The 13854-nt window shown below is 42.8% G+C and overlaps 1 protein-coding gene across 1 annotated transcript in view; it reads left to right on the top strand.

The window, feature by feature from the left end:
* Positions 1–388: 388 nt before the first annotated feature.
* The window catches only part of LOC144769654 (uncharacterized), a 108523-nt gene continuing 95057 nt past the window's right edge, over positions 389–13854 (top strand). The window contains exon 1 of the mRNA XM_078653829.1: positions 389–1370. Coding sequence (XP_078509955.1) covers positions 389–1370 — 982 coding nt within the window. The remainder of the gene's footprint in view (positions 1371–13854) is intronic.

The following is a 13854-nucleotide window of genomic DNA, read 5'->3' as shown; positions in this document are numbered from 1 at the left end:
ACTCGGGTTGCCAAATGTTAAACTATAACTTTTAAAAGGAAAACATCAAGTATGATAAAAATGGAGGCACTGCTCAAGTCTGCCCTCACAGAGTAAAGTAATGGCCTGTAAGAACTAGTTAAATTGTAACTGAGTAGAGTGCTAGACTGATGACATTTCGTTCTATTGTTTTCTAGGTGTAAATCCCTCTAATCCTGTTGGGCAAGACTTCATCATCATCACCCCAATAAACGTTCACCACACTAAACTAATAAAGTTTCTGTTCATCATTACGGCTTACTTCGATGCAACCACTGTGACCATCACGTTTGTTTTCGGCAACATCAAGAAAGAAATCACCTTGGTGAAGGGTCAGATAGAGACCATTACAATTCCTATCACTGTAGAGATGCTGCAGTCGGGCACACCTGGTGCTCCAGTCTCAATTACATCAGACAAGCCAATATCAGTTGCATCGACCATCTACTTAGACAACCGAGTACAGGTCGCTGAAGTTGTTCCTTTGCAAGAACTGGGAGTTGAGTATTATGTGCTGACACCTCCTGGGAAATCAGATGAGGATAACAAACACATTTCAATTGCCAATTTCCAAGTACCAAACATAGTTGAGATCTACCCCACTGAAACTGTGAATTTCAAAGGAAAAACTTACGAACCAGGAAGTAAAATCACTATCGAACTTAAACCTTTTGAGGTGATCCTTTTAAAGAGCAAAGGCAACCCGTCTGGCACCAGAGTGTTAGCCACTCATCCTGTTGTTGTTACCTGCGGATATAGCAGTGCTGATACTGTCTTCCCATCGTACCAGGTCTCAACTCAGCTTCTTCCAGTCTCTCGGTGGGGAAAAGAATATCTCTTCCCATCCTTGGCATACCCAGGAAGTACTGACGTGGTCTTCATTGTTGCTTCCCGACCCTCCCAAGTAGAATACCAGGTGGATGACCACAAGCAAAGTCGAAAAATGAAGGCTGGGGAGGTGATACAGATTGTAGTCCCGGAATCCTCTACCGTATCCATCACAGCCGAAGTCAAAGTCCAAGTTATATATTTCAGGAAAGGGGATAAAACACATGAGCCCTCCTTTATCAATGTCCCAGACAAAAAACAATATAGCACTATTTATGCAGTTGTTGTTTATCCCAAATTTGAGAAGACTGTTTTAGTCATCACAGTAGAGACTTCCGCAGTGCATAAAATTACCATTGATGGAAACCCTGTTCCAAATATTGAGTGGAAACCAATCCCTGGAACTGTTTACTCCACAGCAATATATAATTTAGGCAAGGAGCCTGGCACCCACATTGTGGAAGCACCCGACTCACCATTTGGACTCATGACTCTTGGATATCCGAAGCAGCAGACTACAGTTGGTGAGTTTCCACTGTTTTTGGGGGGTCTTGTTTCTCATACCTGTGTTGTGGGAGATCCAGTTCATGAGATCTAGAAAGGTATTGGGATCTGTGAAAGAGCACTTCAAGAAGTGACGCAACCCTGACATTCAAATTGTTTTTACAAGTGAATTTGATTTGAAGATATATATAATGCAATATCCTGAGTTGACAATTTGAAAGGGGCGATGATATTCTATTCAGATTTTCAAAAAGTGAGCGACCCAGACTACCCTTGAGGGCTTGGGTAATTAAGTAGAGGGGTAAAGGTGCCTTCAAGGGAATTCGTTTAAGCAAAATTTAACACTTTCAATGTAACTTGCAAGGATGAATTAATAATCCCCATAAGAATTCAATTCAACTAAATAAATTTAAATCAAACATACATGACTACATAAATGACAAACATAAACACAAGCCAGGTGTATAGAGAAAGGAATTTATCAAAAATTTAAAACAATTCATTTGATATACAGAAAATGAACTAGGGCTGCAGGTTGACACTCAATGTATTCATAAGCAACTCAACAGAACCTATTGACACCTATCCAAAAGCATAATGAAAAAACAAAAGGGATGAGGCGGAGGTCGACGTTTCGGTCTCCTACAGGATGCTTAACGAGACCATCTTCAGGACTGATGACAATTGGAATATAAAGTATGTCAATTTCAAATTCAATTAGAGCATCGACGTCACACGTCATAAAGTTGTGAACATGGGTCTTCCGGAGAGTTAAGTATCGCCCAATCTTTAGATATAGTTAGGGTCGTGAACGCAGTGCACCAATCTTACTGCCACGTCCGTCAAGCGGCGATTCAAAGGATTTAATCGAATAGGGTTCTTAGTCAAAAGTTAACGTTGTTCAACTTCAGATAACTTCTGCAGATTCAATAGCGTTCTCTCGGAGATCTACAAGGCGGGGGTCCTGTCCATATCGCAAGTTAAGCATCCTGTAGGAGACCGAAACGTCGACCTCCGCCTCATCCCTTTTGTTTTTTCATTATGCTTTTGGATAGGTGTCAATAGGTTCTGTTGAGTTGCTTATGAATACATTGAGTGTCAACCTGCAGCCCTATTTCATTTTCTGTATATCAAATGAATTGTTTTAAATTTTTGATAAATTCCTTTCTCTATACACCTGGCTTGTGTTTATGTTTGTCATTTATGTAGTCATGTATGTTTGATTTAAATTTATTTAGTTGAATTGAATTCTTATGGGGATTATGAATTCATCCTTGCAAGTTACATTGAAAGTGATATTCTATTCAGACACACAACCACTGCAAATTGTAAATAAGATGCCATAGATAACCCACACCTGGCAACCTCTGGTGCGATCCACCTTTCGGTATGGATAATCTGGCACAGGCAGCGGTTAATTAGGGTTGACAGCACTTTTACAAACCCACAGAAAGGCTATGTTTTGATATCCAGATGTGTTTAATCCGATGGTGATTAATTACAAGTAGTTTGCTGTTGAGAGATCAATGTTCAATAGCAATGACAACATTGCTGCCCTATTCTCTTTCAATATGTGTGTACCAATCATACTATCCTTCTCGCCTGCATCTTCTGAGACATTAGCAGCTGGGAGTCTATTGTGCACTCAGCAAAGCACTCACAGCACTCCCCAATATGTTTCTATTTATGTGATGCTAAGATTTCAAGAATCACAACTTCTAGTCATTGGAACAAAAGCCATATGTAACAAGAGAAAAAGAAAATATTATACAGGACATCCACAGCCATAGTCATATCTGTCCTGCTGCAAAGTGCTTTCTATGCCACTAAGACAAATCTACCTGTGGCAGAAACAAGATATGTGCCTCTTAACTCCTAGATCCACTGTGTCCTGCAGTACATTCTTTAATTGTTTTGATTAGGTGTCTCCTTGGCTTTGAAGGTATTCTGTCCTTAATCTAGACCACACCTTACTATGCTTGTCTTCATTAAATACCCAAAATGAGCACCCACTGCCCTGATTTTGGATGTGTGGGCAATCTTGGTGCAAAGTTCTGTACTGGTACTTGTCACATTTACAAATATCTCCACAAGTGAACCTCGCTTGATTACCTCAAAGTGCTGAGTGTGACAGATGAGTGGAAAAGAGGAAACGAGATGCCAGTAAAAATAAGGCAAACAGAGTAACTTTATTCACTTACCAAACACAAACAAAACACACACAGGCACACAAGCAGCCCAACACAACAGAGATGCTGTTAGCACACAAGAAGAACCACATAAATAAACAGGGATCCAAACATACAGGAAAATGGATGGACACATTGGTACATGTAGATTTCATGACTACTTACACTATAGAGAATTTGCTGATGGAATGACATTTGAGGAAGAGTAAAATCAGTGCTAGTGCCTTATCAGTGGTTGGCTTCCTTGTGATGATCACCTGTAGTAACAACGTGGTTGCAAATTTAAGATGCATTCCGCTCACATTATCTGCAACTTTGTAATAATCCTTCACCTGCTGCACTACAATCAGGTCCCTACTTTACTTAATACAAATTCATGACACCAGTTTTTAATGTTTGGCACATAAACAAATTGTCCCTCAAAAATAAGGTAGTAATCATTTTCTCAAGACCATATTAAATCAATCTGAATATTGAGCAAAGGAAAGAGTTAGACTTTCAGGTGGATCCAAAGTAGGTGACTTTTGAAGTCGCAGTGAAGAACATGCATGCCGATGTTTAGCTGATGATGGTTCGGTAAGCAGTTTCGTAGCATTGGGGCATCGCAAGCAAAGGTTCTGTAAAGTAGGGTTTGATGCTGACAAGATTGACAGTGTACACATTACATGCCAGGAATACATGCTAGAAACTGTTTGTGGGCAACATTAGGCAAGGCTGTCACCAGATTCCAATACTAGCACACATATGTAGAGATACCTCCCCGATTCGTGGGTAATTGGTTAAGGGATTTGGAAGCCCCACGCGGGCAACAACCACAATCCTTTTCAGGGGGAACCACAATCTCACTAAATTAGCCTGTGCCTAATCCTCTAGTAGCGTTGCACAAAAACAGTCAGGATGAATTTAGAGGCAATGTGTGAATTATTTATGCAGCACACAAACAGTATTAAAAAAATAAAACAAAACCCATGAACAATTCCAAACCAATTTAGAAAAATAAAGTGAATTAAAATAACATGATACCAGAACAACAAAAATGCAATCATGGTAGCTGAAGATATGACATTTTTATGTTTTTAGTGACAATAGCTCCTAGAAGCAGAAAGCACCGCTCGCGGTTATCTGGTCGCACTAGAGCATGGGAAAGTCACAGGCTCAGGTAAACCACAATAGAGTCCCACTGAAGAGATACCTTCTCATGAAGAATTTCTTTCATGTTGGAGGAGACCACAAGCCTGTCAGTATGGCCCATCCTATCCACACCTAAGTCCTCTTTACCTCATTGTCTAGAAGCAATACACCAACCTCCTCTCCTACAGCAGGGCTATTCACAGTCATGTGACCCGGTACAGTAGTAGAAAGACTCAGTTGGTTGGGATAGAAAAAAGCCAACTTTCTAAATGTGGCATTGCCTGAATTGTAACTTAAAATCTGACTTTATTAATAAAGGTGATTTTGAATAACAATTTATTTGAGTGTAAAAAGTGTATAGCTATCTGTTCCCAATATATTAGCACCTATTAAATGTAATAAGGTAACCCAGTGTTAGTCAATTCGAGAGATAAGCCTTACAACAGTGAAAAATGATTGCAGGAGTTTTTCACTGGCCGAACGTGTAAAACCTGAATACACATTTCCAACTTTTTAAATACAATGCACCCTGCCCAATAAGCCTTTGGGACCTACCATAGAGGTGACTTTTAAGTATTAAAAAGGAAGATTTAGGCCTGGCATAAAGTTTATTTTGCCTGGTAGAAATGGCAGTTTTGAACTGCATACACAGGCTGCAGAGGCAGGCCTGCAACATGTTTTACAGTGCTACTTTAGTGGGTGGTACAATAAGTGCTGCTGCTCACACGTATAATTTAGTGTACAGGACCTGGGTACAGATAGTACCATTTACTACGGACCTAAAAGTAAATTAAAGGCTCCAATTGTAGTCCAAAGTCAAAGTTACCATGTTTTAAGAAGAGAGAGCAGAAGCACTTTAGCACTGGTTGGCAGGGGTAAAGTGCACCGAGTCCTAATGCTAACTAAAAGAGTTTAGCAAAAAAAATCAAGCAGTGAAGGCATAAGATGTGGGAGAATACCTTGCTAAGGATGTCAGGCCTAACAGCCAGCTTATGTCAGGTATGGCCATCTTATGCCCAACTGTGATAGGAGTTTTCCCATATATCCAGAATGCTACCAAATGCCAAGGGTTGCCACAATACACTAGTGATTGCCAGCTATCAGGTGGGTGACTGCCAAGCACCAGTAAGGCTAGCTTAAACTGAGGATGCATCCTGTCTCAAGTTGCAAAGGTATCAAATAGATGACAGGTGGTTACCACCGAATGCCAGGGTTCCCCACCAAAACATCGGAGATTGATATTACCACCACAGTATGGAGCTACATATGTTCAAAAATCACCATCAGATGCCAAAGTAGGTGATGCCAGTCAATGCGTATCTGGGCATTCATGCAGACGTCCCATACACAAATATAGAAGCACGCAGATAAGCCCACAATGTTACACAGACAGGCACGCACATGCACCTACTAACAACCACACACACAGATGAATCCTGATACACAGGATCACACACACAGTAATACAGACCTTAGTCATTCCTCTTCAGGACTCTTGCTTATTGTTCCCAACTAATGCTGCTGTCACTTTGTGACGTCACTTTGCCCCTGCTTTGTGGCTGGATGGCCACGGGGGAAATCCAGCAGCTACCAAGGCTCCAACTCTCTCCAGCCTCATGCTGACCACAATCAAAAGGTCCAAGACTGCAGCAGTTGTGTAGGAAGGAAGGTAGCATGTAAATGTGTACTTGCTGAAAATGATATGGTCGGCATTAGGAATAGTGAGAAAGGCAGGGGGAAGGCGCTGATTCCCATGGGTGCTTAGGTTTTCTGACCGCGCCATGTCTTCTGCGTGTCTCTAACTGGGGAAGCCACTGCCAAGCATAGCCAATTGGGGGACAGGACTCTCTTTCGATCCCACACTGAATAGTCTATCATCTGAGGAAAGATGACAGTAGGTAGGACTAGCATTTTAAATCATGGATGTTGGCTGGGAATACTGTACAAGGGGGTACCCTATTCCTGTTTGACATATGATCTGTCATCCTTCCTGCACCCGAAGCTTGTGCGCTGTAATTTTACTTTCTCCTACCTGACCTCTCTGTGTTTACCTGAATGTCTAGTGGTATTCCAGACATCTGTTTTATACATTTAGGAGCTTATTTACAAGGCCCTTGAGCCACCGTATGTCACTTTTCCCATGTTAAAAATTGTGCAAATGTGGCGCAAGGGGCTTGTAAATAAGCCTCTTAAAGTTCAAGCATAACTTTTTTACTGAGTTCGTAGCTGTAAAACATGCCTAAGTCATATCATATGCACACAAAGCGGAGAAAAATTGTCATAGACCATGTACTGCACACAGTGCAGGTTGTTCTGAGATTCTCTTCATCCACAAACTGAGCCCGCAACCAACGTCATTTGACACCAGACTCTCCCCTTCACAGGCGAATTCCTGTTCTGCCCTACAGGCAGAATGTGCAAGAAATATATCATCGTGGACGTGAAATCCCAAGCATCACGCTTTTTAGGATGCTAAGTGACCACTGAGACCTGTATTTTCAATCAATCAATTAATCAGTACTTTTATAGTGTGTCTAATCACCCGTGAGAGTTTCCAGGCACTGCGTAGCTGGTCTTAGTCAAAAAGCCAGGTCTTGAGTCTCTTCTTGAAGTCCGTCAATGAGGCTGATGTTCGGAGCTGGAGGGTGTTCCAGGACTTGGTGGTGAGGTGGGAGGAGGAAGAGCCTCTGCTGAGGCTACGGCAGATGTGCGGGGTTTGTGCAAGGACAATGGAGGTGGAGCAGAGGTTTCTGGATGGTTGGTGGAAGTTCAGTCAGTGGTTCATATATGCTGGTCCTTGGTCATGAAGGAGTTTGTAGGTGTACGTCAGTAGTTTCAATTGTCATCTATTCTGGATGGGGAGCCAGGTGGGGTTCCTTAGGTGTTGGGTGATGTGGGACCGTTTGGAAAGTTTAATGCTCAATCTGGCCACTGAATTCTGTATTGTCTGGAGCCTTTCCATGAGTTCAGTGGTGGTTCCTGCGTACAGTGCTTCATCGTAATCCAGTTGGCTAGTGATGAGGCCCTGCATGACTGAGCCATTTAAAGATTTTTCAGACCATGCGAAGAGTGTGGAAGCAGGCACAGAAGACTGTGTTGGTCTGTTGTTTCATGGAGAGTTTGCTGTCGAGAATGAAGCAGAGGTTGTGGGTGTGCGCTTTTGGTGTGGGGGTGGGTCCGAGCTCCACAGGCCACCAGGTGTCATTCCAGAGAGAGGCCTGGTTGCCAAAGATCAGTATTTCGGTCTTGTCCATGTTAAGCTTCAGACAGATGTCTTTCAACCAGGCTGTGACGTTCTTCATGCAGTTGTGGAATTTGGTCCTGGGTGTAGCGGGGTCTCCTGAGAGTGAGAGGATGAGCTGGGTGTCGCCGGCATATGATGTGATGTTTATATTGTGGGTTCTGACAATGTCGGCTAGTGGCGCCTTATAAGGGTTGAAGAGGGCGGGGCTGAGGGATGAGCTTTGTGGGACACCGCAAATGGTGCTCCAGGGTTCCGAGGTGAAGGGGCAGGCGGATTCTGTGTGCATATCATGAAAGTGCATCTTCATTGATTCCGTACTGATGCAGTCTCTTGATGAGTGTGTGGTGGTCTCACCCTTCTGATATCACAAGAGCTTGCGCACATAGAAATCATAAACAGTGTTTCTGTCTCTGCAAGGAAGCACAAAGTAACTTTTTAAGTGGTCTCAAAGATAAATGTTCTTCCCCCCCTCCATGTGCCTTGCATTCCAGAATCTGGGTGCACTAATGGAAGCTGGCCTTGGGTCGGATAACCCCACCAAATAAATAACGGACAGACTTGTCTTTCCAGATATCGGGCTGTCACATTGTTAAAAATTCTACGGGAGTGGTTCTACCTGTATCTCTGAACCAATGAAGATGAAGAATCTGGAAGTTCTAAGGCAAGCGGAGAACTTCTGCCTCGATAGAGGACGAGAAGAGATGTTTTGTTTGGGGCCCAAGGCCCTGCTTGGTTTAACTGCATACAAAAATGTGGAAGTGAGGGACAATTAGCCCCTGTACCTCTGGAGTACCAGTGGCCATGGCTTTAGTAGCTAAGGATTCCAGATTTTAGCAGAAGACACATGGCTCTGATGGTCATTAAAACATCCTCATAAATATGAAAAAACAAGGGGTTCCTTTGTGGTCAATTGGCCATAGGCCTTTGCTTTGGTGGTCAAATGAGTTGCTGCAGAGAGATAGGTTAGAAGATGCACCAGCATGCAACAGAACTAATGTACTCCCTGTAGACAGGCAGAACTCTGGATGGACACGTGGCTTTCACAGGAGTTGCCCTCAGTCATGACCAGAAGCAGAAACGGGAACCCAAGGAGGGTGGTGATTTCAGAGCAGAAGTGACAGCTTGAAAAAAAATAATTCAAGTTCCAGCAGTAACGCAGTAGCAGCAATCATCTCATGGTAGATAAGTTGCCTGTTCGGCTTGCAGTTACAAGCAAGTAACGGGTGCGCTGGTGTAGCAAAGGGGTCAATATTCAAGGTTTGTAGCCACATTTTTGCGTGTAGGTTCAGTTACTGCCTATGAGATATCATAAGGAACACATGTACCAAGAGGTGGCCCCCCACTGCTTTGTCACCACACGTACACCACACTTCCTGCACAGCCACATGACTAGGTGCTTTTATAAGCCAGTGTCTTTGCAGGAGGCCATCACTAGGATGGGACAGCCTCTATCCTATGTAGTCAAGCCATCTCACAACTTGCAGACACGTCATGCACTGTGCGTTCTGCAGCATTAGTTTTCAGATGTGTGTATGCATGTGTTTGTCCTTATTTTCTGCAGTCACTCAATTTTTCTAGAGCAAGCTTTTCCAAAACCTATGTGGTGCCACTGCGTCCTATGCGGCCTACTTTCCTTTTTGCTTTCCACTGGGATTAACTTGTAAGCTGTACCTCATAAATGAAGCAAAACGTTTCTCTCAATTCCAGTCCAGCAGATTGTGGTCAGAAACATATTCCTACGTTTTAAAGCAATAAGCTAATAGTTGAGCATTATATTGTGTCTTTATATTTCTCACATTTACATTCTTGCCCTACATTAGTGAAAGGTGCTAATCATTCTCCCTTTTAGGTCTCGAACCATATATGCTGTATCGATATCTGGGGTTACAGCCCGCCCATAGGCTTCCAATTGCTTCACACCACTGTCACTCCATATTCCCATCTTCCCATTTGTGAAGGCATGCATACGTCATGCCTCTTCTGGTGTTTAGCCCTCCCCGAGCGCATTGCCGAACTACAATAAACCTGAGCAGAGACCATTGTAATTTATATAACATTTTTCAAACTGGGTGACTTGTCCCGCGACACTTCGTTTTCGATCAATTTTGTGTGCTCCCGTTCTTGTTCTCCTCCTCTTCTAGGGCAGGGTTCTCACTATGGGTTTCTCCTTTAGTGTTCCCCTTTGCCTGCTTCTCCTCTAGCATGTGTTTTATTCCTCTCCTCTGGTCTTCCCTTCTTGTACTCTTCACTGAGCTCTTCCTGTTGTACTCCTCGAATTACCTGCTCTGCCTCACTCCTTTTCGCCTCAGCCCTCAGTGAGAAAGCATCGAGGCACTCCGAGGCCAGGCTGCAGCACTTATCTTGCTTGGATTCACCTTCAAGAAGCTTCAGCAGCCGGGGTAGCCTTTCTCAAAAATATATCTCTGAGTAAGTTATTATGGAGAAAAGGTCGCCGGTTGGGACTCCGCTTTCTACCCAATCAGGATTAGAGCGGAAAAAACACTCCCGACTGGCGCTGGCCGCCAGCCTCAGCTGCAGGCAGGTGGTGGCTAGGGCTTTATAGGGAGGAATCTGCCCCACAGTCCTGTCCGCCATCTGTGGAAGCAGGTCGCCCACATTTTTGCAAGATGCCATGTCTCTTAGTGGCCAAAAAACTGCCTTCCACCTGAGGTGTGAGGCGACCTTCGCTGTTCGATGAGGAGGCGCAAAGCACTCTCTAGTGTGGGACTGTGCCTTGCCCCCTTCCGCGCAAACTGCAGCCTGTATTTTTTACTCCAGGAGCAAAGTACCGCGCCACCCTTCCCTGCAGTGGGAGAGCACCCCAAAACTTGTCTAGTACATTTAGCATGCATGGATATCTGCTGGAGGGCTGCAAATAGCATACGTGTCTCTAGCTTTGTGCAGTGGGCACTGCTGCAACTTCTTGCAGCATGTAAACTTTACGTGGGCAGCATGGGAGGGCAGCTGTGTCAGTTAAAAGTCCCCTGGGTGAACAAGTGCATATGCAGGTCCTTCTGTGGTGTTCACATATAACTTTTAGGTCTCGGCTGTAGTAGCCGCACATACGCTGACCGAACCGAGACAGCCTTTATTTACATCTGGGGTTACAGCCCGCCCTTCGGCTTCCCATTGCTTCGCACCGCCGTGTTTGGAGAGGAAAGTGGGCTATTGCTTTTGATGCTGAAATAATTGTGTTATGTCCACTTCAAAAGTTATCACAAAAGAACAGGGATTAAGGCTACTATTGCCCGCACCGGTACTGAAGTCCTTAAAGTTGATATCTACTGAGTTGAAGGTGCAAATGGTCTGGGACACAATCCCCTAGGTCCCATTGGTTAAAAGACAGGAAACCTTGACTTTCAACAAGAACTGCACCCTTCAATTATTATTACAGTACTTAATCCAATTCACAACATTGTTTGTTTATCTTATTAATGATTCCAAAAGTTCTCCCAAGAATTTCAAAGGCAGTTTCTTCAGTTCAAATAGATTCTTTATTCACAAGGGTGTTTTAAAATGAATAGCCAACGCGTTTCATCCGTTACCGGATTTCTTCAGGGCTATAAAGATACAAAACATAAAAAATTGCTATTTACAACGAGTATTATACTCATGTCAACACAAATGTATTTACAAGAGAAAAAACAGATTACGTACAATAATATACAACCAGTGTCTCATATATACAATATAGGCTTCTCATGGCAGAATGATCTAAAAAAACAGATTTAATCATTGCATGATGTTAACATGCATGTCATAGTATACTTATTTTCATATTCTCGGTAATGCTGTTATAAATACCTATATACGTCAAAAAATGACCCAGTCTATGAGTGATATACAGTTCATTTCCAATTTCACATGTCATATGCTAAAGCATCAACACAATTCAGTAAAAAATGTTGTCTTATGTACATCAAAATACCTTTTCAGGCTTCCTTATAGAAATCAGTTCATAGAAATCTTCACACATTGATGAAGGTCAAGTAATCTGCAAACGGAATAATATGTACGGTTTACGCCAGAGTTAAGTGAACCTCAACAACAAGGTTAATCTGAAGCCCACTGGTGTCCCTTTCTATATCAAAGCTATGGCCATCTTACAAACATCTAAATATTTTCTAACACATATTTAGTCATTAAGGCTTCCTCCAATTCAGTTTGGTCAGATACCTTGTTTTTACATTCCTATTAACAAATTCCCAATCTTTATTTAATGACACATGTCCTATGTACTGGTGTCCTTAAATAACCCAACCTAATCTACTCTCATTAATTACTTCAAAGAGCGACTAGCGTCATAGTCCCATAATGTTTGGGGTTCAAAAGTCGTGATTCGCAACGAAGAATGAAAGCCTGGACAAAGAAAGAATGAAAAAATCGGTATGTATAAGACACACAGGGGCATATTACCAAGGGCTTGTATCGCCGCTTTCTCGGCGAATTGTGCCGAGAAAGCGGCGATACAGCTAGAGCGCTATTACCAAGGGCACTTTAAAGCCTAGGCCGAGCCCACTTTGCATGTCGGCGATAAACATCGCTAATGACATGCAAAGTGGGCGTTCCCACGTCCAACCACATGTAAAATGTGGTTGGAGGTGGAAACACCCTATTACCAAGGCAAGCGTTGGGAGACAAAAACCTGCGATAAACTCATTTATCGCAGGTCTCCCAACGCCTGCTCTGACCAGGCATTAGGCATTGTTAACATGGGGGTGTGGATCATAAAGCTGAATCCACCCCCCCATATTATCAAGGCCCACACTAGCGCATGAAAACAACGTTTGTTTTCATGCGCTAATGTGCCATATTGCCGACTATCGCCGGATTTCTAATCGCCTGCCTGATGCGCATTGATAATTGCGCGCTAATTAGGCGATGAAATCCGGCGATAGCCGGCGATACGGAGATGTGCGTTGTGCATTTTGCAACGCACACCTCGGTAATATGCCCCACAGTTGCTAGTATATTTATTAGTTATTACTCTATCATAGTGGTCTTGTGCCACTTAAATATGCCATTAGCAATATAGTGGTTTTATTATAAAGAAAAAATTTTCTTAATAAGAAGAGATTCTGAGAAATTTGTTTAAATGTCATTCATGTTGAAATGACATATATCCAAGCCTTATCAATTATGTGGTGGCCTTTGTTCCAAAAAATATCATATTCAAGACGCACTGTAGCTATCCTACATTTAAACAAGTTTCTCAGAATCTCTTCTCATTAAGATATGGTTTTTTTTATAATAAAACCACTATATTGCTAATGGCATATTTAAGTGGCTATGCCAATACTTGTTCAAAATTAGTCCCTAGGCTTGTCTCCCCTTTCATTTGATGTGGCCTGCCTAGATGCTAGAGATTCCGACTTTGGAACAAAACCATCCATGTTCCAGTCCGATCTTCAGTTCAGCACCCTGTGATTCTAAGCAAATTACAAACAATGTGCTACCAAGGCAGGTCCTGTTGTAAAGTGGTCGCGTTTAGATCTGCGCCGGTGGTTTGCTGGTGCACTTGTTAATACTAGAACTTATTACAATTTACCACATGATGGCGGTGTCTGTCTACTTTTGTACTCTGTGTATCAGTTTTATAATGAAATAGTTTACAAAAATAATTCTGGAGCGACCCGGCCTTTACTGCTTTGGGTCGCCTGGAATTGGCCAAACGGATACATTTATAGGCAGTGCTTTAAACGGGCCGCTACTGTCCGGTACGGAACACCGGTACTTTTTAATTTTGAGAGGGAGAGTAGCGGCACTTCTGAAGAGAAATGTAATACTTTTAATCGGCGAGTAGCGGCTCTTCTCAGAAACAAGCAGTACCTCCACTTCTATTTTTCCATTTCAAGCATTGTTTGTAGGAGTGCAATGCCATAGGCCCCGGCACTTGTTAATTTACAAATTAAGCATATAAAAAAAGCAATGTGGTAATGA

Source organism: Lissotriton helveticus, chromosome 7, assembly GCF_964261635.1.
Source record: "Lissotriton helveticus chromosome 7, aLisHel1.1, whole genome shotgun sequence".
Lineage (NCBI taxonomy): Eukaryota > Metazoa > Chordata > Amphibia > Caudata > Salamandridae > Lissotriton > Lissotriton helveticus.
The sequence above is the reverse complement of the archived record's forward strand: the minus strand, read 5'-3'. Positions and strand labels throughout refer to the sequence as shown.